Raw genomic sequence first — 27,330 nt, forward strand, 5'->3', positions numbered from 1 at the left:
TTTGAGCTTACAGGAAACAAAATAACATGACCTGTGTGGTTCCAGTTTAGATGCAGTGGAGGTTGTATATATTGTATGTGTGTGAGTGTAAAAAAAGAGATGAGAAGTCGTGTTACAATTTTGTTTTATTATGTTCTACAGAACTTCTCAAAGTCAACTTCAACTGTGTAGCATTTCTGCCAAGTAAAAGTACTAGTTGATATGCCGCTTCATGTCATTGTTGTGTCAAAAGGGCAATATTACATCGACACAATCACTGAGTCATCCAAAGGATACCTGTCAAGTTTATGTATGTGTGTATCTAAACCTCACCATGATCAGACTACAAATACTCATGAGGCTTGTCACTGTCATAGCAATTCATTATAAGGAATAGCCTGTTTTTATTATTTCTAATATCTAATTGCTATGATCATGTGATTAACTTGTGTATGCATTATATTTTGTACAGTTCTGGTTTGAATTTATTTGGGGTCCTTCAGTGGGAATAAAGGAAGTGGTGAGTAACTGCTGTTGACTTTCGATAGCTGAGCCCGATTTACTCTATTTTATATGATCCTGTACATGTCATAACTGTATAATATGAGTCTGAGTCACTTTTCCATTTGTGTGAAGAACATACTCTCTCACTGTTCTCATTGAGACACTAGGGGGCAGTACTGTTGTAGTAGTTGGTTGTTTATTTATGTTGTGATTGAGCGCTTTAATTTAGCCTTTTCCCCCTTTATTTCTCCCTCATTTAATATGGACACATTTATAATAAGACTATGATAATACGAACACTTTATAGCCTATAATTTAACTTGCCATACATGGGATTTTCATGTATTTAGTTATATTTTTACAGCTTTTTGAGATGTTTTCTCTCTAAAATGAGTGTAATAGTAAATGCCTTAAGTGTTTGGTCTGTGTCTTGGTGATACTTGTTCAGTGTGCTGCATAAAAGGGTCTGACACGGTGTGACTGGGGGAGGACAGGAAGTGGTGAGTTAGAGCAGCAGATAGGTGAGCTACATGTGTCTCATCCCAGTCATCTTCTGAACTTCTAAACTGATGGAGGTCATGACCACCAAACATATGCTAATTTTTTTATTTTGTCTCATTCTAAGCAGTCAAGGTAAGACTTTGGCACTACTAAACTCAGTCTAAATTGAATATTGTGATCATATATGATTGTTTTGCATTAGGTTTGTTTGGCTGTGATGTCGAGGTGCAAGTGAGAAGAGGAACCGTGTATAAAGCTCTTCTTCACCAACATGTGGAGGTCAAATGTCCGCTGCAGCACTGTGACAGGGCTGTGCAGGTCGCCTGGTGCAAACTTCTGGAGACAAACGAAAGAAAATGCCAGAATCTCTCAAATTCAGATCATATTCAGATAAACGAACACATGCTGCTGAATGGAATGATGGAATCTGTTTTAACATTCAAAAGGATTTCTGCAGAAGACAGTGGATTGTACAAGTGTGAAGAAGTTTATCATAAAACAGTGGGACATTGGATTAATGTCACAGGTAAATTTTGATTAATTCTATTCATTTTCCCTCCTTTAGAATAACACTAATAAAATAAAATAAAAAAAAAACATTCTTGCTTAGGAACTGCTTGGCTTTTACGAAACCTAACCTTTTAATGAAGTAGTTTCTAATTGTTAATTGTGAATTAGGTATTTGCTCATGCTTAACTAAGGCTGCTTAAGGTGTAGTTATTATGAATTGGTACGCTCCTTTTTTATACATTTGGTTCTTAAACTGTGATATGCACATCTAATGGTTCAAGGTGGCAGACCTTGTTTTCAAAGTAGCTCAGATTATTCCTCATTAAATCCTAATTTTGAATATATTAAAAATAGTTCAAAACAAAATCTTACTTTATCCACAGTGACAAACCAATGGGATCAAAACCAGGAAAAAAATCCAGGTATGAATAGAAAATAAAAAACATGATTCATTTCAAACGCTCTTTCTGAGGCTTCTGTTTTGTTTACTTTCAGAAAACCCTCAAAATGGTCTAAAAGATGAAAACGGCCCAAACGAAGACAAGATGAAGATGATCTCGTTTGCATATTTAATTATTTTCAGTGTAATTCTGCTTATGTTACCCATAATTACAGCCATAGTCATGCTGACGGTGTATTGTTTCAAATGTAAGACCACTTTAACTTTATTGTGTTTAACAAAGTATCGTTAAAGAGCTAAACTTCTGTCTCGTTTCCAGCAAGAACAAGACACCAACCAAAAACACAGGAGGTACGTTGTACTAAGTAATTTAACTTGTTTTATTTGTTCTAATGCCACAATCTTCCTTTGATACAGGAACAACCATCACACATGATTCCAGGTTTGCCCACAAGAAGTCCTCCAGTCCTGCACCAGTCTTTACCCGCGGTCCGGGACGTTTCAAGCTCAGTCTTCGTCTCACCTCCAAGTTGCTCGGAGAGCGCCATCGGAAACCAGCTTTTAACAGCTACAGGTGCTGCTACAAGTGCAGCCACAAGTGCAGCTCCACGTTCCCTTGTGTACTCGCAGATCAACCACACCAAGTCACGGAAAAGTATTCAACATCACGCCTCAGGTGAAGGGACCAGCCAAACGAATGCCATGAGTGTTGTCAGCTCTGAATCTTTATAGACATAAATATACAAACTTAACCAAACTTGCCAAGTAACCTGGGGAAAGTATATGGACACTGTCAAGGATTAGTCTAGATGTTTTAAAAATGTACTCAAATACAACTGAAACTGTCTGAGAACTGTCCTACAACTGTCCTACAACTGTCCTACAACTGTCCTACAACTTTCCTACAACTGTCCTACAACTGTCCTACTGTACAGTTCAATCTTCTCGTCTGTTGTTCTGGAATAACTTGCTCAGCCTTTTACTGCATTGGCCATGAACACAGTCAAAATGTTCAGTCACAGTTGTAGCTTTCTGTCCTTTTTAAACCATGATTCCATAATGTATTGTATTCAAAATAAAGTCATTATCATCCGTGTAAAGTAAAGTATATTTTGACAGATTGTTATGTCACGTACTGTACTTTTTGCACTGGCCCCAGAGGAAACGCTTACAAACCACAGTAAAGTGAGAATAACTTTGAGCTTACAGGAAACAAAATAACATGACCTGTGTGGTTCCAGTTTAGATGCAGTGGAGGTTGTATATATTGTATGTGTGTGAGTGTAAAAAAAGAGATGAGAAGTCGTGTTACAATTTTGTCTGATTATGTTCTATAGAACTTCTCAAAGTCAACTTCAACTGTGCAGCAGTATTACCGGTACTTTATATGCAGCTTCGTGTCACTGTTACGTCAAGAATACCTGTCAAGTTTATGTATTTTAGTCAATGTTTTCAGTGATAATTCCTACTTTTACTCTGTAACTAAACTAAACTAAACATTTGGAGTGTATACGTTTGTATTATGCAAATAATGAATTCCTTTGTCTGGGTCTGATCGTCGCTAAGCGCAACCAGATGTTTTTGTACTTTTCTAGCTCAGGTTAAATGTGCTGCAGACTGTAGCAAAAAAACAGAATAAAGTCACTTTGACTTTGGGTAAAAGACTGTGTTAACCCCAGTTCTAGATTCACTTTTACCCTTTGGACTTAGTATGAAAATGCTTCAAAAGAGAATATCCATCTGGAAGCCAGGTTTGACCCACCACACAGGAATGTTGAGTATTTGAAAAGCAGAACTCTCATGAGACCAATAACAGGCACTAGCTGACTTGTTTGACATAGTTTTATTACTCACATTTGTGTCTAATAAACAATTGATTTATTACAAGTTTAGACTGTATGTAGCTGTCTGCTAAATGCACAGTGCTGAATGATAACAGTAGTTCATAAAACAGAAGAAAAGATCACTGCATTCATAAACTACTTCATCTGCTCATTTGCTGATCTGCTCTTTCAAGGTTCTGGGTAAATGGTCCAGATAATTCTATGCAAAATCCTGCTTAAACAGCAAGTTAGAGTCAACGATATGGCACATTATTTTTGGGCCAGAGTCCAGAGTCAGAATTGAAGCCACAACCTCTTTATTGAGCGGAGTATTACAATACTACTGGGTAAACATAATGATATTTGCCCATTTCACTTTCATATGTCTTGTTCATATCTTACATAAGACAAATGCATATACAGTAGTCTCTTTGATAAGTTGCACTACACTACACTGTCTTACTGTGTTTGTCATGTCTTTGCATGACATTATGTTTTGCGGAACAAGAAATATCTCATTTGACATATAACAACTTGCAGTGTATAGTTCAACATAACAAATCCCTCTATCACATCCTAAAATCAAAGTTGGCGTTGATCCCTCGACCACAGTGGAACTTTCACTCACAAAGTTATTGGCCCAACAACAGGACACGCATTCCTCTAAAGGACATTTTAACTCAGACTGAGACGAGGGACTCTCTCTCTTTCTATCAACAAAATGCACAAAACAAATACATGCAATACAGATACGGGTGGGCAATATGACAAACAAAAATCAAATCACAATAGAGGTTTTTGTCTCAGTGAAAGTACCAAGTAGTTGTTGTCTTTGTAACTAAAGCTGCTGTGTCTGAGAGTCCACACTTCACTGTCCTTCACTCAGAGCATGGCAGAGGCTGATGGGTCTTTGAGCATGAATGCATTCAACAAAAAAGCACTGAATGACAATCTGACGATACCATAAAAGAAGTGTATAATCGAAGGATCAGGTCACGACTCGTTTTTTGTATTGCCATTTTGCCCAGCCCTGTTTCTGAATGAATTCAGAGCATTTAAATTACAGTCACTACAATGCTTTTGCTAACCATAAGAAACAATAAAATGTGCACAACATAGATATAATAATACAAGGCTGTACAAAAGGTTCACCTTGGTCACATTCCCTAGTAAATGTTATGAATATGGAATGTCAGTATGACCAGTTTTTATACTGTACTTCTCCATGTGTCCAGGAGATTATGCAACACTGAGAACCACAGTATGACGTGGAGGAGGCACTCACATAATAAGATTGTGTCAAAGATCCTCTGATGTGTTTTCTCCTTCCATCAGCGGACAAAAAGCAGGTGGATCTTCAAACCGGGGACAACTCACAAAGCTGGCTCAGTGAAGCGCTGTCGTCGTTTGTCATCTGCAAAATTAATCAGCTAAAAGACATGCATGCAAATTGGAAGATGCAATAAAAAACACTCTTTCCTCAAACTGTATCATTCAGATGTGCCTTTGAATGTTTTAGCTGTAGTTTACGCATCAACTAAAGCCGTGTAGAAAAATGTAATGTTGTCTAATTAAAACCTACCTTCTTTTTGTAAGAAGCATTTCCAAAGGCAGAAACAAAGAGACAAGACTAAGAGGGCAGCGACCGTGGTGACAGAGATGAGGATGGTCAGAGCCGTGCCAACTGAAACAGAGATACAAAATGGTGCAGCATAAGAGACATTCGATTAAAGCATAGCATAAGTGCAAAAGTGCAAAAAATAAATGAGTAAACCTGCTTTTTGAACAACACGTCATTCGGCAAATCCACTTTTTAACAATGTACACTGTATGTTTGTTATGATAGCATTATGTATTTTATGATAGCATTATGTATCTTGTTCTTTTAAATGTCTGTAAAGCACCTTAAATTGTCCCTATGCATGAAAAAGTGCTGCACAAATTGACTTGGACAGAACGGAATGACATTTTATCAACATTTCCCACTATATTTACCTTTCTAGCCTTTGTCTTGAACAGTGCGTAAGCTTTTCTTCACTTTGGACCCACTATTCTGATCCCTATGGCCAATTTTGCATTTTGAACTGATAAACGTACTTTTAGTGTTCATGGATACAGCAATAGGCGACTCGAGGCCCTTGTGGTGCACCAGGCATTTGACCGACACGTCTTTGAGCAGCCCTGATTGGACAGCGAGCGTGCTGATGACCAGGGTGCTCCCGTCGTCTTGGGGGATCTGCGTGGTCTTCGGTGGGCCCATGGTGCGGTTGTCCCTCTCCACGTTCCACACGATCTCCGCCGGGGGTCGCGACACAGAGGTGCAGTTGGCCTCTATCACCCCTGGAGACGTCGTTTTGTAGGTGACGTGAGGCTTTGGGAGAACTGCAAGTAAGACAGGGATTAGAATAAGTGATGGTCTGTTAATTATGAAGGATCTGATCAGGTGTATAAACAATAAAAGGAAAGAGTTTTGAATGTTCTACAAATGTACTCCCAAATATAACCTGATAAGATGCTACTGGTAAATACTTTTATGACACAGGTTTAGTATTAGCATCTTAAAATCCTTGTATCTATTACATGTGATTTTAAATACTCAGAAATAGTTGTTTTTTTTAGAACTAAAATGTGTTTATTACAGGGAGCACATTGTTCTAAATAACTTTTACTTTACTTTTGATATCACTTAAACTCTTCATATTTGACATATTTGACATTGGTCTGATGTTGCATGTTGGAAATACCTGACAGATATGAACAAAAGAAAGACGGGCATTGAGCCAAGTCTCTGAGAGGGATGAGGGATTTATTTGAACAGGCGTCTGTGCGTTTGTATCACATTAAGTGTCTTGGGGATGTTACCTGGAACAAAAGCCTTTTGACTCGCTAAACTATGTGAATTCCTGCACAGTTATAATCCTTAAGTAAACCTGTGCCTGTTTTCAATTGTCTGTGCTGAAGCTGGAATGTAATACACTGGAAAAAGGAACATTTTTGTTGGCAACATCGCACCAAGCCACAGAAATTTGGCCCGATAGAAGAGTTCAGGTTGTGAGAATCATCCAGAATTTTGGGTTGGGACGAATGACAATTAAGATAAATCTTGATTAAAATCCAGATGCCAAACTGATGTCTTCACATCACATATAAAAAAAAATCACAAAAGATTTGCCTAAAAAGCGTTTAAAATCTGTGCTGGAGAAACTAGATAGTTTTGCTCATATATTTGTTCATCTTTTTTTGAAAACATTTAAAGTAAGCAAATGTTCTGGTAAATAAAAATGAAATTAAAAAAGGCATAGTAGATTTTCATTTTGCAGTTACTATAGCAATAGAGCTTGTGTGTAACTGAGCCTGAGCCATTTGAAAAACCTTGACAAATCATGTAACGACAATGTCATGGATCTAGTGTAGTTCCATGACTGGCTCAAGCAAAAGAAATTCTGACAGTGTTTGTTTCTCAAACTCTAACTTAATTCAGAGTGATGCACATCACTCCATGGACAATATCCACTCCCTTCAACCACACAGTGTTTTTGAGCTGTTTGGATTTTGAGCAACATCTTTGGTTAGGCACAATCAAACCCAGCACAAGGGCTGAGTTTGTAAAGAAAATTATATTATAAGAAAAGAGTCCAGATTCAGTTCACATCAGAACCAACAGAAACACAGTATACAGTTGTGCAGTTTATGCAAGTTGCTAAACAAAAATGTTAATGCATCACTTTTGTTTTTCCTCCCATTTTTCATAAGCTGAACTATAATATCATATGGCATATTAAGATGTGGATCAGATAGCATGACTATTGCACAGGTGTGCCTCAGGCTGGCCACAGCAAAAGGACAACATCTTGATGTGCCACATCTGTGAGGTGAGATGGATTATCTGTGTTATTGCTCACTAACACAAAGTATGTCAGTTTTGTGAACAGTATTTGAGATGAATGGGTCAGTTGTGAATATGCAAACGTTTTATATCTTTCAGCTGATGAAAAATGGGAGCAAAACCAAAAAAATGTTTTTGTTGAAAACAAAAAGTATTTTTTGTTTAGTGTATCACGCAAAATTTAACCTTTATCAGCCATACTAAATATACTTCTGTCCAATAGAAAATAATGATGTTTCTGTATCACACTGACATCACTAATGCAAATGATATGTCGTCACCAGAAGCCACCTCTTTACTGTACAGCTCCATTGAAAACAAAAGCATTTCTGTTGGGGAGACTTCCAGCGTAAGAAGGGGAGATAGTGGGAGAAAGCACAGAAGGCATCAGTGTAAGCCCTGAACACTGCCACAGTCACACATCAAGACCTCAGTCCCTGCCTCCATGGTGTCCTTTCAAGCGATCTATTCTTCACTCCACAAACACACTGCCTTTTCTTTGTGTGTGAATGAATCAGAAATGCTCTGGTATCAGGAGCACATCAGCAAAAGAATAAGTCAGGAAGAGGATATCAGCATTCCAGTGTAAATCCCAGGAGGGGCTCCTGACTCTCCATGCAAACTCCCAAACTGCTCACACTAAGATAGATGGCCACTTATTCTATACAGCACATTTTCATCATAGTGATGTATAAACACAACCATATCTGCTGTCGTTACTATTAGGGCTTGAGACAGGGACATTTTATAATGCAACACATTGAGTTCAATCAATGGTCACAAGAAAAATGCCAGAAAAAGATTCCAGGGTTGATAAAATCCTGTGTATCACTAAAACTATGATACAACAGACATTTTTGTGAATGTCTTTGTGTCAGCCCTGTAACTAACTGCTCCTTTTGGCTCCCAAGTATTATGTAGAAGCAGAGAAATAAATGTCATCTTTTGAAATTCTTATGGAAAGTTAAATTGTTCGGCCATAATGAATGAAGACCTCCTATAAATGCCTTTTATATGGATCTGAAACCATTTTTGTCTTTCCTTTTCTCTTTTATGTTAACATGTTAAACATAGTGCTGGTTACCATATGTGGAGAGGCAGACAGAGGAGGTTTTTGGTCCATCGCGGTGTGTGTGGAACAGGCAGGTGTAGCAGCCCTCATCCTGGATGGCCACAGGCTGGATGGTGAGCTGGCTGTCAGACAGGGACGAGCTGAGCCAGGCCCTTCCCTCGTATGCAGGCTCTATCATGGGGTCACTCTGTTTCGCATATGAAGCCACAGGACTGTACTGCCCATCCTGCGAGGTGCGTTTCCACTCCACCTGTTCCACTTTCTCAGGCAGGCCAAAGGAGCATGACAGAAGTGTCTTTTTGCCACTAACTGCTGTCTTGTTGCGGTCAGCCATGACTTGAGCTGTTAGAGCCACCGTCCAGCAGAAGAAATATGTAAGGGAAAGAAGTAAATGAAGACACTTGGTGAGAAATGGAGTCGTTATTTGGAGAGCACCTCACACAGAGCAGTAAGTGGAATCTCAAACATCTGCTTCTAGTTAGAGTCATAAGCCTGTTTTCTCTGCCTTTTTATTAACAGAACTGAGGTGAACTCTGCAGCCTCAGAAGTGTATTTGGAGAGGTTGGAGAAAGACAGTGTAAACTCATAACTCATTTAAATCCCCACAGTAGGTCCATATGTAGCAGTAATAGCATGATTTATGTTCACAGCAACGTCTTGAAAAATGTCTTTAATCTTCAGAAGTCTTCAAGCCTCAAATAAAGAGTTACATTCTACTACAGTGTTTCATGTATCAATTCAAAGACTGACAACTAACATTGAAACGATCTGAGAAATATAGAGTGTTTTGTCATTGTGTTAGCTTTGCATCCAGCAACTCGCAGGGTTTTTTGGAAGTTGCCAGAATAGACACGAGCAACCTGCTTATTGTGAAACTTTATAATCAATAAATGGTTGAATTTAAGTTTCAAAGGTTAATGAGTACGTGCCTATATATGTAAGCATCTTGAGCCTTATAGCTCTGAGGCTCTGGCAGAAACTCAAATTAATGAGGCGCTACTGAAGCTGGCATCTGTCTTTAATAAACATGACACTTCAGAGAATTGTATGTCTTATTATTCATGGCTTAACGCAGACCTGGGCCTTTACCGCCCCAGGGGATGGATCAGGCCCTCTGCTTGTTTGAGTCGGGCCCATCTCAAGTTTCAAAAATAACTTTCCTTTTGTTTTATTGTTCATTTATGTCTCCTTTAATTCAAAGTTTAATTATTTAGATTAAAAATATGTACTTCATGCACCTAGGGCATATTACTTATAAAGTAAAATAAATGTAGTCAAATAATAAAGGACATTTTGACAGATATTTACAATGATCTTGCATTGAGCTAGGTCAACAGAAACATGTTACCACCCTTTTCAGAAAGTTTTGCATGCGATGATCAAAACCAGTTAAAAGCTGAAATCCACTCACAGGTAACAGTGATGCATGTGGTTCCTTGTTGTGAGCCAGAAGGATGCATGTCAAAGATGCAGGTGTAGCATCCCTCATCTCTAAAGCTCACCCTGGTTAAGATGATGTTGGAGGTGTCTTTGGGGGCAGGGCCAAGCTCCACATGCTGCTTACCACTCACACTGTCCTTGTTGCCCGGCTGGTAAGTCAGTAGTGTCTGATTCTCTACATCTATCCAGCGCACTTGCCTCAGAGTTTCACCTTTCTCCCTGGACACACTGCAAGTCAAAGTGAAGGGCTTGTTGACAGGAGCCAGCATATACTGTGGAGCTGTGACCTTTCCTGAAATATACAATACCATACAGAGATTACATACTGACAACTAACATGTACATTATAATTGGACTAAAGTGGCACACTCACCTTGCAGTCTTCCAGCAGCAATAAGCAACAATAAGAAAACTGGCAGACAAATTGTACAGTTGAGCAGGACCCTCATCATCATTATTGTCAATTACAAAAACAGAGGTAGGCCTACTGGCACACACAACGTATTTTATTAGAAACAAGTCAGTGTTAAGTTTTTGAAGCTTTGAATTCACTACAAAGGAGTAACTAAAATGCAATTTAGTCCGTTTGTATATATAAAAGCATCAGAACATTGCATAAAAATAATAACAAACTTACTCTGCCTTGATCCAGAAATCACTGAGATGTGTTATCCCTGATGCATTTTATCCATCCTCAGTTAATCCAGCAGCGCCTTAATACATTCCAGTCCGACTAGAAACACATTTGCTACAATCGAATGTTTTCTCCACCAGCAGCACTGAGCAGTCGCAGCTGAAGTGCTGAACTCATAGGAACTCACACAGGCAGGCACAGAAGCTGCGCCTCTGGATCTGTCCTAACTTCTGTGCCATGCGTCAGGAGGCTGGATGTCTATGGGCTGGAGCGCTCTGTGGTCATCATAACTCTACAACTGTAGATGTGAAACTCATCATCAATTTTAAAACATCCCTTAAATATTATCTTGTGCATCGTTCACTCAGGGTTTTCAATTTGAATAAGGGTTTTTTAAATAATAATAAATATTTAGTTGGTTTATACAGTATTCTGTATGCTGTCGACCCCTGCTGGAATAAAATGGAAACTCGAAATCGGGGTAATAATATTTCAGTAAATGCATATTTAATCAAAAATAGAATAAATAACGTAACACCTGTAATACAATGGTAAAAGCTAATACAATGCCACTGAAGTTAGATCCATGAGTAAACTACATAAATAAAAATATTATGTGACGTCATCAGTAGACGACGGAACTTCAGGCGCGTTATGATGACGTACCATACCCTCTCTTATTCGTGAGTGGACCAAGTTTTGTCATAATTTTGCGAAATATCGTCTTAAATATGGCATTTCATGATTAAACCCATGGGGTTTGTCATTTTAAAATGCCTTCATAGAATCCAGGGCAATTTAAAGCAACATAGCCATTTTAATACGCACTGCGCGGCTCCAAACAAGAAACATGTCATTCTTGGTGGACTCTGTGATCATGTTCACCTCGCAGGTAAACTTTATTTTGTTCTTTTAATGACCCTATCTCGAAGAAACTATACCCTTAAAAACTACAGTACAATGACAACACATTTATTATATTTTGCCGATGTTATTACCACACTCAGCCTTCTTAACAATATTGGAAATGATTGAGATGAGAGAAAACAAGTGTGTATCTGATTTGCCTTTGACTTTAGTTTTGATCACTTTCAGGTGCTTTTCTTTGGATTCGGGTGGTTGTTCTTCATGAGGCAGTTGTTCAAAGACTATGAGGTATTCAGATAAGATAAGATAACCTTGTTTTGCTCACAGTGGAGATATTCCAGTGTTGCAACACAGATTAGGCACAGATTTATAATAATACAATCAGATAACTTCTTATAATCTTAATAATGACAACACTCTTATTGACAGCTGTTATATGAACAAACAAACTTTCAACCTTATGTCAAACTAATTCAACTAATTCAACTACTAAGTCATCTCGATCTAATAATTAATGTCTTAGTGCTTTTATCACTATTTTTTTGTCTGACAGGTGCGGCAGTATGTGGTCCAGGTGGTTTTCTCCATCACCTTTGCGTTTTCGTGTACCATGTTTGAGCTCATCATCTTTGAGATCCTGGGGGCCTTAAGCAGCAGGCAAGTACAGAATGCCCTTGTTTTGTTTCTGTAAATGTTAATTAGACAATTTATCAGTTATGTCTCTGTTCTTGTCACCGCAGTTCACGGTATTTTCACTGGAAGCTCAACCTTTATGTGATACTGCTTGTGCTGATCTTTGTTGTGCCTTTCTATATTGGTTACTTTGTCGTGAGCAACATAAGACTGTGTAAGTACATACAGTATAATAACCTTTCAATTGGAGTTGGATTATCTTGTGTTGATTACTATGTATGTCCACAGTGCACAGACAGCGGCTACTATTCGCCTGTATGGTCTGGTTTACCTTTATGTATTTCTTCTGGAAGCTGGGGGACCCTTTTCCTATTCTCAGTCCAAAGCATGGTAAGCCTTGAGATTGATATTGTTGAGTGTATTATAAATTGTTCTTTTTTGTTTGATTTATTGTTCATATTTTCAGGAATCCTGTCCATTGAGCAGCTCATTAGTCGTGTTGGAGTAATAGGAGTCACTCTCATGGCCTTACTGTCTGGCTTTGGTGCTGTGAACTGTCCATACACGTACATGTCATATTTTCTCAGGTAGAACATGCACCAGTTCATTGCTATTGTGTATATAACAATACAAATATATTTTTGTATAATCATCACGATGCTTTTGCAGGAATGTAACGGAAAGTGACATACTTGCGCTGGAAAGGCGGTTGCTACAAACGATGGACATGATTGTCAGTAAGAAGAAAAGGTAGGTAACAATTGTATTTATAAGCTGAAATGTATTTGATGTATTTATGTTAATATATATATATATATATATATATATATTTTTCTTTCAAAAAGCTTAACTACTACTACTACTACTAATTGATACCCTAACCATAACTCCTAATGCCTTATATATGTATTTACTAATGGTGTTTTGTAGGGATAAACAATGAACAGCTTTTAATTTGTTTTATTATTTATTATTTAATTTATTATTTATTTTTTCTAAATTAAAAAAACAAAAATCAACAAAACAAACAAGAGCAGAAAAACTAGGTAAAATTTAAAATAAGAAAAGAAAGGTCAGTTTGTGATTTTTATTTATTTATTTTCTGTAATGCCAATGGATATGTCTATTATGATGTGGGTCCAGTTCTTAATTGTCGGCACAAACGTCTCCCTTTTTATGTTAATATCTCAATGCTTTTTAAGAATTGCCATGACACGGAGGCAAATTTACCAGCGTGGTGAAGATCAAAACAAGCAGACTGGATTCTGGGGCATGATCAAGAGTGTGACCTCTGCACAAACAGGCAGTGAAAGTATGCTACATCACGGTTTCTCATTTCTTCATTTTTTGTGTTATTTGATACATTTTATATATATATTATTTTTCCAGACCTGTCTTTGATTCAGCAAGAAGTTGATGCATTAGAGGAGCTTAGCCGACAGCTTTTCCTTGAGACTGTAGACTTGCAATCTACCAAGGTAAGGATTTTTTAATTCATTTTTTTCCATCTTTTGTTGTATATGAAATGTTATATATTGTAACTACAAACAGTTGTAAGGATTTACAAACTGTGGCATAAGTGAAAGTGTAGCTCATAACTGTGTATCTAATAGGGCTTTCGTTGTTTAAGTTGGTCACCCTTCCCTTTTATTCTACTCTTTTCTTACAGGAAAGAATTGAGTATTCCAAAACATTCCAGGGGAAATATTTTAACTTTCTGGGGTACTTCTTCTCCATTTATTGCGTTTGGAAAATCTTCATGGTACGAATGCTGTTGCTTTGTCTCATCTAAGTACACAGTGCCAACACTATGTCATATTGTTCTTTGGCAGGCAACGATAAACATTGTATTTGATCGAGTTGGAAAGACAGATCCGGTAACAAGAGGCATTGAAATCACCGTGAACTATTTGGGAATCCAGTTTGATGTACGTCAACACTCACAGACCCACAGCAAATCACATTATGACATAATATTACAAATGGATGTTGACAATGATCCAATTTTTATGATTGTTTGTTTTTATATGGTCACTTCCCACACGTGTTTTACTTTGTCAATTTATATAATACTTTTCCCTTATTTTTTTTTGCTTCTAGGTAAAATTTTGGTCTCAACACATCTCTTTTATCTTGGTTGGAATAATAATTGTGACATCTATTCGAGGTTTACTCATCACTCTTACTAAGGTAAAAGTTCTGTTCGGTGTCTGTTGTTATGGTAACGCATCTGAATTTGCGTCCAGAACATTTTGTTTACAACATTATATATCTTATTTTCTCTTTGTAGTTCTTCTATGCTATATCCAGCAGCAAGTCTTCCAATGTGATAGTGCTTGTCCTGGCTCAGATAATGGTGAGTTGTCTCTGCTTTTTAGTGAAAACAAAACTCTAATCAAAAATTCAAATTGCAATGTTTATTTCTTTCAGGGAATGTACTTTGTTTCTTCTGTTCTTCTAATGCGGATGAGTATGCCACTGGAATACCGTTCCATTGTGACAGAGGTGCTTGGAGAGCTGCAGTTCAACTTCTACCATCGCTGGTTTGATGTCATCTTTCTGGTCAGCGCTCTGTCCAGCATCCTCTTCCTGTATCTGGCCCACAAGCAGGCGCCCGAAAAACACATGACTCTATGAGCAAAACTACTCACCTGATCACATGATCAAAAATATAACTCTGGAGCCTGAACTCTCTGATCCAGTTGAGAGATGGAAAATTGCACTGGATTGTTTGGGGTGGGACAACTTCACATTAATTAAATTCTGCATAAAACCGTGTACTAAAGTGTGTTTAATTATTTAGTGTTTCATTTTCTGCCTCTGTTTTCAGATACAGACAATTATACACAATATGACAAATATACAAACTTGTATACTATAAGAAGCTGACATGTTTTGTTATCAGAATCCTTTCTGTCAGAAGCAGTGTTAACTCATGAAAAATGTAATGTTCTCTTACAATGTTCCACTGGGGTCAGCTCATGTTCCTACATCACAACTTTTTTTTTTCAACTATACTTGATTCTTTAAACTTTTATTTTTCGCTTTTCAAAGCAAACGATCAAATACAGACACAATATTCAAAACCATTGCATTTGTTTATTTAATTTTATATCAGCTGCTATCCCTGGTGACTGGTAATATGAAGTTAAAAGTTGAATATTCACAGGAGACCGACTTCTCAGAATCTCTCATCTACACTGTCCTGAGAGCTATAAGATGACTCAGATGAGCTCTGAAACCAGACCAAAAAAAATGTAATTGTACACATATAATTATTTAATAATTATTTTTTTTTACAATTTTGAAGCTCACCCTTGATCTGGCTGGTTCTTCTAGCTGAGGCGGAGGTGGTGTTTCTGGTTCTTCTCGATGAGGCAGAGGTGGTGTTTCTGGTTCTTCTCGATGAGGCAGAGGTGGTGTTTCTGGTTCTTCTCGATGAGGCGGAGGTGGTGTTTCTTGCCGCACTTCCCTTGTTTCTCGAGTGTGGACTTGAGCGTAGGACGTCTCCCCTAAAAGCGCACGGGTGATGGGAACTCCCTTAGCTGTGAGCCTCTCGTAGATGTTCTTACTGGCCACCAGCATCTCCAGAGAACTACCACTGCTCAGGATCAGACCTACTACTTCTTCATGACTGCTTTTCTCCACGTTCACCCCATTAACCTCCACCACCAGGTCTTCATCCTCCAGCCCGGACCTGTCCGCTGCACCTCCTTTCACCACCTGGAATCAAATGTATTGAAGTTTCCAACAGCTCACCAACAGGGACATGCACAGATAGAGCCCAGGTGGTGCTCAAGCACCTGCCCCTTTGCCTTAAGTGTCCTCGTAGTCAACATATTTTCTTTAGGTTTAATATTCTTGCAGGGATGTAAAATGCTGTTTTTATTCCACAAAACAACCAAGGAATAGTATTGCCTCTCAGCTCTCTCTCAGTAGATCTTCAGGCTTTGCTGAACCTAAAAGTAGCTTGCAGGCTAAAAAGTGTTAGCACCCCTGTCCTTGGCCTATATCACAGCTGAAAATACCCCGAATACAGGAAATAATCCCCCCGCCCTTTCTGTTATTCTTATAGTCTCACACCCCCCAGCTCATAAAGGCTACACTTAAGCAGCCTCAAATTTAAAAAAAATATTTCTAAAGAATCATTAACATATTTGACACATTTCAAACATTTGAGTTCATTTTTAGCCGTATGGAAATGTGCCCTTTTTCCTTTGTAGAGACCTCAAAGAGTCTGCACGTCCCTGGACACTTCTGTTGTGTCTTACCTCTTTGATGTACTGTCCACACAGGCCCTGGATGCCATTTAGGTGGAAGCCATATCCAGCAGACGTCTTTTCCATTCTGCACAGTTTGGGTTTGAGGTCTTCTTCTCTGTCCCGGTTCAGGACAGGGACAGGGACAGGGACAGGGACAGGGACAGGGAGGTCCTTATCCTGAACCAGTGGTGGTGGACAGACAACTTCGTTGTAGCTCGGTGGTGAAGATAGACCCTTCATCTCCTCCCAGAAAAGCATTGGGGAAACTTTTCCCTATTTCAATAGAAAATATGTCAAAGTAAATATTTTTTGTACAATTGTTTTGTCATCTCTGGCTCTGGGGGAAAATAGAGACCAATCCCTTCAAGATCATGAAACGAGTGAATGCTTTGTTTCTCTAGTGAAGAGAATCCTGACACAAAGCTTTGTTTTCAAATTAATGTTATTCTAAAAATAACCTGATGAAAACTTAATGAGTTTTTAAAAAAAAAAATATATATATATAAATGAAAACACTTTGTTTTGGGTAGGTAAGGCCTAAAGTCACTGGGATAGGCTCCAGTCACCCGCGACCCCGAAAGGGAACAAGCGGTAGAAAATGATGATGATGTTTTGGATAGATTTAATGTGTATTATGGCTCTCACCATCTGGTACATTTGGTCTGTTTTGTTGTCCACCACTAGGAGGGAGCATTGACTGCCACTCATTCGGATGCAGTCTACCACCTGCTCATGTGAAAATCCAGCCACCTCCTTCCCGTCCACAGCCACCAGTCGGTCCATGTCCATCAGCCCTGCTCTGTCAGCCGGGCTGCCTCTGTCTATGTCTCCGATGAAGTGCCCTACAACGTACGCAACCAGCACAAGTCATTCATTCAGATTTGAGATATAGGTCAGGTCTATTAAAGGGTTTTTGATCATTCTAATTGGCCCACCAACTTGACCCCAGCTCAGACCAGTACATATGGTCTCTGTGTCCTTGGGCCAGACACTTCACCCACCTTGTCTCTGTGTGAATGTGGGGTGATTGTTTGAAGTGATGGGATTGAATTAATAATGCACAAACTGTAAAGCAGCTTTTAACATCTGGATAAGTGCTTTAAGATACGATAAGATAAGATAAGATAATCCTTTATTGTCCCCATATGGGGAAATCTCGTTGTTACAACACAGGTAGATACAGGGGGAAAGGACAGATAACTTAGAGGAAGTTTCAAAAAAACACTCTTAATAGAAGAACTCTTATAAACAAAACAAAAAACTCTTATTAACAAAACGCCTCTCATATCTTAATAGGGAATGGAGGAAAAAAGATAAATAAATAAAATAAAATAAAAAGATAAAAATAAAATAATAAAATAAAGTTAAGTAAAAATAGCTAGAATAAGACTAAATAATACTAATACTAATGGTAAGTAAGTAAACAAAACAAAACATTCTTACTAGACTAATGCATTATTATACAGAGGTTATTACAACTAGCTTTGAGAAATGAAATCCTATGTGGTATCCTTGTCAAAGAGAGTTAACATAACATATCCAGGCCATATAACTTTGAAAAGCAGTTGGTGTTTACTTTGAAAAGCCCATGTTGGCAAATAACTGTCTACAAAAAACAAGACCATTTTACCTGCAGAAGTTTAAGAAAGTACCTGAGAGTTTTGGTTCTTCCTTAAGCAGAAAGCCATAGCCGTCATTTCCTCTGGTCATCTCTGTGATTCTGGGCTTGTGTGGCAGGTATTCAACCGTTGCTAACCAGGCCCCAATTTTTGTGCGTTTGCTTTGGTAGTGTCTGTTTGTCTCCTCGTCCGCCAACAGGAACACGAGCGCACCTCCTGCAGACTTGATCTTCTCAACTGCCTGGTCATGTGTGTCCATGTCATCTCCATTAATCTCTAACAGGCGGTCGCCGTCCCTGACCCCGGCCTGGTCTGCGGCACCTCCCGGGACCACCCCTGTCATGAACAAACCCTGCTGGCCTACAGGGACACACAGGACGATGCATGGTGAGAAGCCCTTGTGCTGTTACCGGTCGTGGCATTGAAATAATACAAGCACAGTTTCAAAAAAGTTTGGTTATACTATTAAAATGTGTGTACATGGTTGCAAATTTGTTATAAAATGAAAATATTATAGAAGAAACATCAACCAAAGTAACAATAGGCTGCTGTATTTACTTCATATTTAAAATGTATACATTTAAAGAGCAAGAGGATTATTTTGAAGTCAAGAAATTAAGATATAAATCAGACATCAGATAAATTTGCATATTAGAAAGACTGAGTTTGATTATGTATCGTGCTCTGGAGCTTTATGTCCACAAGCATCAGCTTCCTAAAACAGATAATGTGTCCTGTGAAAAAGGTTTTCAAAAGTATCAAAAATCAGATACAAATCAATATTAAACAATAATCGTAATTTTAAAAATGAAATGGAAAATATAACGGTACTTATGCAGAAAATGTTTCCTTTCCCAAACAATTAAAAATGATTATGAGCTTTACCAAAACTAATAGAACATGGTAACATTAAGAAAATATTATAATTTTGTGAAAATCTGCTGTGGAATAAAATATACAACATATAGAATATATATATATATATATATATATATATATATATATATATATATATATATATATATATATATATATATATATATATATATATATATATATTATAAGCCGTAAAAAACGTACCATTAACTGAGCGGAGCGAGAAGCCAAAGCCGGTGTTGATCTTAACAAGGTAGCACAGTTTGGGTTTGGGAGCATGTCTGGACACACCGTTAGTGACTGGTGAGCTGTGAGGGTCAGCCAGGTTCACTCCCTGTGCTTTTGCTTGTTTGTATGACGCCTCGTCCAAAATGTGAAAGATGACAGAGGAGCCACTGTCTCTTACCTGTTCCACCACCTGCAAATAACAGAAATAACATCAAATCGTGTTAGCTTGCTTTTACATTGATCTATAACGTGTTGCGTGCTGCAGTATGGTTGACCACAGCCATACTTCAGAGTGGGGGAGTCCATCCACAAAACTTCCATTGACCCTCAGGATCCGGTCTCCATCTTTCATGCCAGCCAGTTCTGCGTTTCCTCCCATTTCCAAGCAGCGAACCAGGTGTCCCTCCTCTCCATGCTCCACTCTCAAGTAGAAGCCAAATGTTTGCTCTGACCTCTTATTCAAAGAAATCACCCTTGGCTTGTATCCAGCCATGTCCTTGAAGAGAAGAAAGTTACAAATTAATTTTTTTTCATGCCAATCTTGCAACATTGCTTATTTCAGCACAAAAACACATTTTTCTATGGTGACAGACTATGCTGTTCTTTATAGGCGTCGTACTCTTGATAGCTAAAATGCGAGTTAATCTTCCATCAGTGCTCTTGAGCTGTTAATGGTTAATGACAGTCACAGCTGAAGAAGATGACAAACCATTTAATACAAGGCTTGGACTTTGAGAGCAGGGATTGTCCTCATATTCTTGTTGATGGACCAAAATTATTGTACGATCGAGCCAATAAATATGTCTGATTTGTTGATCGGTGTGATGCTCTAGAGCTACTAAAAGAGAGACCCAGTGTTGTAAATGGATTAACATTTCCGAGGAATGGCTGTTTGGAGTGGTACTAATGGTGTTTATAGTTGAAAGGGTTCCACGTCTTTATTTCTAAAACAGTGTCCAGACCTTTGGAACTTTTTCCGTTATGAACCTCTCCTGGACGAATGACGGATTACATCAAGTACTAATGGTGTTTATGTCTTAAATTGTGTGTTAAAAGGTTTAAAAATAACCTGTACTGCAAGTGTGACGAAGGAGCAAAGTCACAATGAACCTATTGTAACATGACTTTGTGTTTGGAAATCATTAATAGGTTCAACATTGATGCATAAATACTGATTCCAAGCACTTTTAAATGACCCTCTCTTGTTAAACGTGAGGTATGGCTTGTCAAAACACCTGTTATTCCAAAGCTAGCTCAAACCACAACACAACGTTTGATTAAAACAGTCTTTTGTATAATCATAATACCAATTGAATGTTTTTGATTTGTTTTTGCGGGTAATAAGTGCAAATAAAAATGCGTGTGTGTGGACTCACCAGCTGGTTCCAGCTCAGTGTACCAAGGCAAAGGAGGAGTCCACTTGCCACTGTTGGACTGTTATCTCTGGCGTGCCCTCCTCTCGGGCCTCCTCCCATGCTCCCTCAGCATAAAGGACTTTGACAAGCCAAAGGTGGGTTTTAAACGCTGAGTTATTTAACTTGGTCTTGAAGAATTCTTGGTAAGCTATGGTCCTTAGTATCTTGTCAAATTGGCACCACAAGGGTAATTTCAAACCGTCTATTCTGGAAAATACTGAAAACACTAAATAGATGGACTATAAAAATGTCATTCATGTAACCATTAGTGTGCATGCCATAACATTTTACAATATAGGTGATCGAGTTCAATTACCTTTCCTGTCATATTTCTTGATCAGAATGATATCAACGTTGGATCAGAAAATCTATCTCTTTCTGAAGACCAGAGAATTATTTTGTAAATGCTAAAAAAAAAGAAAAAAAAGGTGACATTATAGAAATCCCACATGTATTTCAAATGTTTAAGTATAAGAACATTCACAGTAGATGTATTTTTATGTGTATTGTCAGTATAAAAAGGCCATTTACTATTTTATGATCCTACAGTCATCAGGAGGGGACAAAGGTCAAACCAAGCAAAACAAATCATAACATGTCATAGGTGGAGTCCGTAATATTGCAATAGCTATCTACTAATTATCTTTTATCTGTATTCAAGATTACAATTTAATGTAGCAGCAAGTGTCCTGGAAGATACGAGTTATGCCTTCAGCGTTTTAATGTGTTCAATCCACTTTAAATTGATTACATTTTTGAAATAACTGCATATTGTTTCTGCATAATAGAGACTGACGCATTGATCCAATCCACGTTTTCCCGATAAGATTCCTAACTTTTGAATTGCTTCAACATTGACTGTGCAATCATCTTAATCCACCATCTTAGTGGCACACTGTTGTTATTTACGGCACATCACGGTCATGCGGGTCAAGCACATCGATAGTTAATAGCGGAACTATTGACAAGGTGTCTTTAGGTGTCTGCTTTCTCTCTTTAGGTGTCTTCTGCTTTCTCTCAGTATGAAATAGGTGTCCAGCCACACAACTTGTCAATAGTTCCAGTTTTCAAAATTGTCTGCCGCTTCTTCTACTTCCACTTTTGTCTAACTGGGGTCACTTTGTGGTAAGGTTTACGTCTTGCTCTGTCCCTGTCCCATATTGTTTGTTATTGTCATGATCTCTGGCAAATACTTCATCCACAGAAAGGGTAACCTTTACCTAGTAGTCGCACTTGTCCTGGTTGTCTAAATGTAAAGTACTTTTAGTCATTTAGAAAGTGTGATTTCATAAAGCTGGACAATAGTAAAGTGTTAGACAATGAGAATGAAAGAAAATGAAATGTTCCTCTGTTGTTTGGTCATGGACTAATTAATGGACAAATTGTTTCTTTCCTTTGAATAATCAGCATATAATAAGCATGACAATCCCTCTCAAATGGCCCAGGAACGCCTCAGGTCTCAGATAAGCAAAAATAATTGGTTAGTTGAGAATTGCTTTGGGAGCTAACTAGAGAAAAAACATTGTCATTTAAGCGTATTTGGCTCTTTTTATTATTATTCCTTGCTGTTTCGAAATTATCAAACGAAAGTGAAGTGAACTCTGAGCACATTGTGAAACATGCATAACTACGGTAATCTCCTACAGGTGTCTTCTGCAGACAATTTGTGGTGCAGCTGTTGCATTATCAAATTGGAAGCTTTGTGTGATTTGCATAGAGCCTGCTATAGAGAGATGAGAAATTATATATCCATTACCCTCATCATTTCACACCAAAATGCCAAAATACTTACTACAAGAACTATGATTAGCTGTACACTTTTCATTCTTCTCTTGTCTACACTGTGTCCAGTCCTTGGCGCTAAAGTGCTAACCTCAGAATGTTTTTTTTTCCCGAAGGCTGTCTTCATCAGCACTGTGCCTCTGTAATCAACACGTCAAGCCAGTTTGTGATTACTGCACTCGACAGGGAGCACTGGTCTCTCTCCATTTAACATGATTAGCATCCTCAGAATGCTTGTTTATCTGGGGTAAGAGCTTCTGCACATGACCTGCCCCAAAACACATAATTAGCCTTGGGAGAAATACTGGCGGAGGGCTGCCAAGACGACGATGGACCCTGCACCTCATTTTCCCTGCTCCACTGGACATATCAGCCGTTTGGTTTGTCAAATCCATGGGGGGAACATGAGGAGTACCTGACAGCTGCCCCACAGAGCACACATGACAAGGTTGTCCATCCAGATATATTAAATGTGTCAGTCATGTTTGGTAACAGCCAGGTAATATGGAGAGCAGAGCAGAAGATCCTTATTATTATTATTTCTTTTTTTTTTAAATATAAATGGTACTGTGATTGGCAGGTACATCTTTGGCACTATCCAGAAAGGTCAAATATGGATGGTTTAGACAGTACAGAAAGATGAATATAGTGAATATTTAACGTCTATATGGCAGGTTAGACTCATATTTTACTCAACATTTTGCCTATTTGTTTATGATTGTACTTCCTGGTTGAGCAGCAAATATGACATAGGTAGAGGTACACACAACTGTTACTTTGCAGCCAAACTGTAAACAAGTTCCAAAATTTTGTTGAATGATTATTTAAACTGTGAGAAAATTGCAAATTGTGTGCGTTTTTTCAATGGTACTTTTCACATTGATGACATCACAGAGGGATTCTGTCAGGAACTCAGCTCTACTTCCTGTCATTTTAAACTTTTATTTTTCTAAATTGCTCCAGAAACTGCAACTTAATGGAACTAAAACTATGATAAATGTTTACCACAGGTGCTATACCACCAAACTAAGTCATGATTAGAAGAACAGGAAATGTGTTGTATGGACTTAAATATACAAAATAATAATAAAATGATAAATAAAGAGGATTAGTTTCTGGTGAATCCAACAACAGCATCAGCATCATCATGAAAAGGTGTAGTTGTGGGCGGGGCCTTCCCAGGGTAGGATAAATATCTGAGTTCCTGGTCTTGATTTGCAGATTTAGAATGATTCTTGGATGTTGAATGTTGGAGTCGAAACATAGTTTTTTCCAAGAAACAGAATCCAGATGACTACAACTGCATCTTTTTCTACAATGGAACACTCCTGGACGAATTACACCGACAAAAATGATGCATAAATAAATGAATAGTAGGAGCTGTCGGGAAAAATAGTGCAATAAAGTGCAAATAATAAAAGAGCAAACAACAAGGTCTAGATTGTGTTTATGTTTTTCTTATTAGCACAAAACAGCCCAACTTACACAACGCCATGCACTCTCATCTTCATAAAGGTGCTTTATGTGCACACATTGCACTAATGCGCCACATGGGGGCAGCTCTGTGTCTGAATAATCACCACAGGACACACACTTGACTCTGCCATCTCAAGTCAAGTGCCATCAAGTCATTTAGTTTAGACCAGAGTCTCTGCCTGATCTTCTTGTAGACCTAAAATGTCAAGGATTTGACCTATAAATCCAGTTACAACATTCACATATTGCTTTACACAAAGATTTCAAAAGGTTTAATCAGGAAAATTCACAACAGACAATAGCAAATGATAAATGACAAGCGTGATACGGATGCCTAAAAGGTGCAGTCAAACCAGAATAACAGTAAAGAACCTTCACTTCAATGGTCCCGGTACTTTACACTCAAAACTTATTATATTATGACCGCCTTTTTTAACATATATATTCTAACCAACATAACTAACGTTGTGCCGCCGCCCGAAGCCCGTGAGTGATTGACTGGTAATCTTTTCTAGTTTTGACAGTGAATCAATATTCCTCCCTGAATAATAATTATCTCGTTAATATTCATGAATATTAAAACTAATTCCCTGAAGATTTTCCGCATCCTAATTTAAACGTATGAGTGGGCCTATTTCCCATGGCACATTTTGAACAAAAGAGGAGTGACTGATCTGAAACGACACTTTTGACATCTATAATCTCCCACAGAGCGTGAGTTTAGAATGACTTTAGCTGACTTTTTTCGTCGCACAATGTTCTCATTTCACTTTCAGAATGAGCGTGTTCATTCACTGCGAGCTCTGACCAATGAGCGCGTCTGGCCCCTCCCTCTTCCCTCAGACGCAGCCCACGCGCGCTCCGTTATACGACTTAGGAGCGCACCTCACAGACGCTCAGTCGCTCTCATTGAGTGGCACCGCCGCTTTAACGTGCGCGTCGTACAAACCCCAAACATCTCCATCCGCAAGGACGCGCGGAGCATGGAACAACACAACATTCAGTTTTACTTTCAAACTTGAGATGGACATTTATTGTTTCTTAACTTTACGCATGGGCTTTACGCACAGGCGAAACTAGCGCGAAAAGGCTGTTTAATTGTTGAAATATGGAAGACGTTTTGTCGCGTAATGTGACTTTTTCTGCGCCCGGGTGCGTTGGAGCCCAGGCTGATGCGCAGGGCAACGCAACCTCTTGGAACTTGGAGACGTCCAACATGAGCTGCAGCAATGCGTCCGTGTACGTCAGGCACCGGGGTAAGCACGCTCACATCTGTACAAGGCATTTGACTGAAGACAAAACAAATTCACACGGTTATTATATATTTGCCCCGTTTTTGTGTTTTGTTTCACATTTCAAAGTGTCATGAGCATTATTAGTCCCAACCACATTTGCATTTCCCAAGGTGCTGTTTTTCTTCGCCTCTTAATGTGACAGGGCTGATCGGCCATAAGTGGACATTTCCCCAAAGTAAAGAGCTGTTAATGTGTAAGCTATTTTCAGTAAATCCCTTAGAGACATTGACAGAGGGGTCAGACCGACAGGCTCACGCTGGGACATCAAATCCATGTCCAAAGGAGGATTTAGACATGATTTGCAGCATTTTCTCACAAATAAGTTTGTACTTGTCCCAAACTTAGAGGATTGTAAAGGGTATAGGCGGATCATCATCAGTTGTAAAAACGTAACCAAATCAAGATGTTGAAAGGGAAACTAGGGGCATATTGTACCTTTTTGGACGACCTGAAAAGACGTAAATGCAAATGGGATCGTCTATTGAAAACAAAAATGTCAGTGCATATAGGAGAGACAAGTTAAACTAACAGTGTTATTAGAATATAGGCTGCTCCACATCAGCATTAAAACTAATTTATTCATACATTAAGTGTGTGAGAACGTCGACAATATTTTATTTCATGTTGTTCATCTAGACCCAGTGTTTTGATGCGGTGTATTTTTTAAACTGAAATGACAAATTCTGATCATCTTTTCTCTTGAAGATTAAGGATTTTGTACACGGTCTCTGACAAATAAAGACTAAACTAAACTAAACTGATATATTTACATTAATTTGAAGAAAGAATCTCACACACTGATTTGGTCTGTGACAGCTGGTACATGCTTGTAAATCTGCCCCGAAGATTTGACCTTTCTCTTTTGTGTGTATACAGCTGTGGATTGGATTATAATATTGCCTTTTTCAGGGGTTTCAGTTGTGGCAAAATTTTGTGAATTCCCTGACGCTGCCCAATGAAATGACCATCTCTGACCTCCATGTCACTATCATTACACCAGTCATCGCTCTGCCCATCCATCTCATCTGCGGCTGTCACGGTCCTCAGACACATTTAGAAAAGAGATTGAGCTGTGTCAGATTTGTCACACTAGTGCATCATTGATTTTCTGTGACGGCAAGTTTAGGGCCATCATTTTAACAGCATTTCTATCCTCTGAGCCAAGAATGAACTCGGGGGGTGTTGAGACCGCTCTTGCACTGTTGCATTTACCTGGTCAAATATTTAGTGGATTTCTACACCTGGATTTCCGTATTGACTGTTGAAGCAGCAGCTAAAAGAAGGCAAACACATGTGACGGCACAGCACAGCTGACCAAACGCTAAACCAGTGTGCTTGACCTCTCTGTTTTGCTGGCCTCCCTGGTCAGCTCTAATCCCTGAGTTTGATCTGTCAGGGTTTCCCAGTGTGGACGCACGCCTCTCCCTCCTGACACAGTGCTACGGTCATCGAGGCTCCATGGTTTATTGATAAATGAATACGATAGAGATGCTCTAGAACATAAAATACTTTATTATAGACACAAACAGTGTGCAGCGGTCTAATTTTCACACAAAGAGATGGTTTTACAATATACTCTGAGGAAAACCACAAAATTGACTCATTTACATAAAAAAGGTACCCCAGCTTTAAGACATTTGGTCAATTTAATATGCACTGAAAATTACATTTTTGCAGTTGGTTACAAGAATACAGTTTTGTGTTGAGTTTTTTGAATTTGACACATTCAAACTGTGCTTTGGTGGACTTAATAGCCCTCATAGACAGGTAAATGAATACCTTTCTTTTACAATAGGAGTGATGTTAATAAACGCTTCAGACTGGTGGCACGTTGCTGGGGCGTGCAGCAGGAGCTTATTAATCTGCAGCTGATGAAGATGAAGACAAAAGATGGTTATCAGTCAGCCTCAGGAACAAATGACAACTAATCCATAGCCACTGCATCCACGGAACCTTTACAAAATGTAAATTAACACAAGAAAAAGAAGCCAGGATCTAATTTCCTCATTCCCACCTCTTTTTGGTACTGAAACCTGTTGAGTGTTTTTTTTAACACATGCAATGTAATGCCAGCAAAAGCAAGTGTGTTCTTGTACACCAGTGGCAGTGAGTCAGACAGTGATGGACG

At 38.6% G+C, this 27,330-nt stretch overlaps 4 protein-coding genes across 7 annotated transcripts in view; 2 read left to right on the forward strand and 2 right to left on the reverse strand.

The window, feature by feature from the left end:
- Positions 1 to 3,717: 3,717 nt before the first annotated feature.
- Positions 3,718 to 10,945, reverse strand: LOC140359609 (OX-2 membrane glycoprotein). 3 transcript variants are annotated; one of them, XM_072444631.1, is made up of 7 exons: positions 10,753 to 10,945; positions 10,489 to 10,599; positions 10,087 to 10,407; positions 8,688 to 9,017; positions 5,815 to 6,099; positions 5,300 to 5,401; positions 3,718 to 5,131 (listed from the first exon to the last, which is right to left on the reverse strand). In XM_072444631.1, exons 2-7 carry the CDS (start codon positions 10,568 to 10,570, stop codon positions 5,091 to 5,093), a joined length of 1,161 nt encoding a protein of 386 aa, XP_072300732.1. In that variant the 5' UTR covers positions 10,571 to 10,599; positions 10,753 to 10,945; the 3' UTR covers positions 3,718 to 5,090. The 3 variants fall into 3 exon arrangements, with proteins under 3 accessions (XP_072300732.1, XP_072300731.1, XP_072300734.1); XM_072444630.1 differs by having other exon boundaries at positions 10,489 to 10,602; XM_072444633.1 differs by having other exon boundaries at positions 3,718 to 5,147; positions 10,489 to 10,602.
- A 452-nt stretch (positions 10,946 to 11,397) lies between these two features.
- Positions 11,398 to 15,034, forward strand: LOC140359610 (Golgi pH regulator). The gene is made up of 14 exons (XM_072444634.1): positions 11,398 to 11,641; positions 11,845 to 11,904; positions 12,170 to 12,273; positions 12,357 to 12,463; positions 12,538 to 12,639; positions 12,716 to 12,836; positions 12,919 to 12,999; positions 13,452 to 13,561; positions 13,639 to 13,727; positions 13,919 to 14,011; positions 14,082 to 14,177; positions 14,350 to 14,439; positions 14,540 to 14,605; positions 14,680 to 15,034. Exons 1-14 carry the CDS (start codon positions 11,600 to 11,602, stop codon positions 14,884 to 14,886), a joined length of 1,368 nt encoding a protein of 455 aa, XP_072300735.1. The 5' UTR covers positions 11,398 to 11,599; the 3' UTR covers positions 14,887 to 15,034.
- A 294-nt stretch (positions 15,035 to 15,328) lies between these two features.
- pdzk1 (PDZ domain containing 1) lies at positions 15,329 to 20,729 on the reverse strand. Of its 2 annotated transcripts, none has more exons than XM_072444636.1 (9): positions 20,611 to 20,729; positions 19,521 to 19,730; positions 19,211 to 19,424; positions 18,164 to 18,490; positions 17,157 to 17,353; positions 16,521 to 16,784; positions 15,699 to 15,972; positions 15,565 to 15,599; positions 15,329 to 15,484 (listed from the first exon to the last, which is right to left on the reverse strand). In XM_072444636.1, the coding sequence occupies exons 1-9, from the start codon at positions 20,707 to 20,709 to the stop codon at positions 15,431 to 15,433; spliced, it is 1,674 nt and encodes a 557-aa protein (XP_072300737.1). In that variant the 5' UTR covers positions 20,710 to 20,729; the 3' UTR covers positions 15,329 to 15,430. The 2 variants fall into 2 exon arrangements, with proteins under 2 accessions (XP_072300737.1, XP_072300736.1); XM_072444635.1 differs by having other exon boundaries at positions 15,565 to 15,602.
- Positions 20,730 to 24,862: 4,133 nt separating this feature from the next.
- Positions 24,863 to 27,330, forward strand: part of cckbrb (cholecystokinin B receptor b) — a 24,241-nt gene continuing 21,773 nt past the window's right edge. Inside the window, exon 1 of the mRNA XM_072444656.1 lies at positions 24,863 to 25,163. Coding sequence (XP_072300757.1) covers positions 25,016 to 25,163 — 148 coding nt within the window. The 5' untranslated portion in view covers positions 24,863 to 25,015. The remainder of the gene's footprint in view (positions 25,164 to 27,330) is intronic.

This window comes from Eucyclogobius newberryi, unplaced genomic scaffold (genome assembly GCF_026437365.1).
Source record: "Eucyclogobius newberryi isolate DKJ021-1_F unplaced genomic scaffold, fEucNew1.0.hap1 SCAF_14, whole genome shotgun sequence".
Lineage (NCBI taxonomy): Eukaryota > Metazoa > Chordata > Actinopteri > Gobiiformes > Gobiidae > Eucyclogobius > Eucyclogobius newberryi.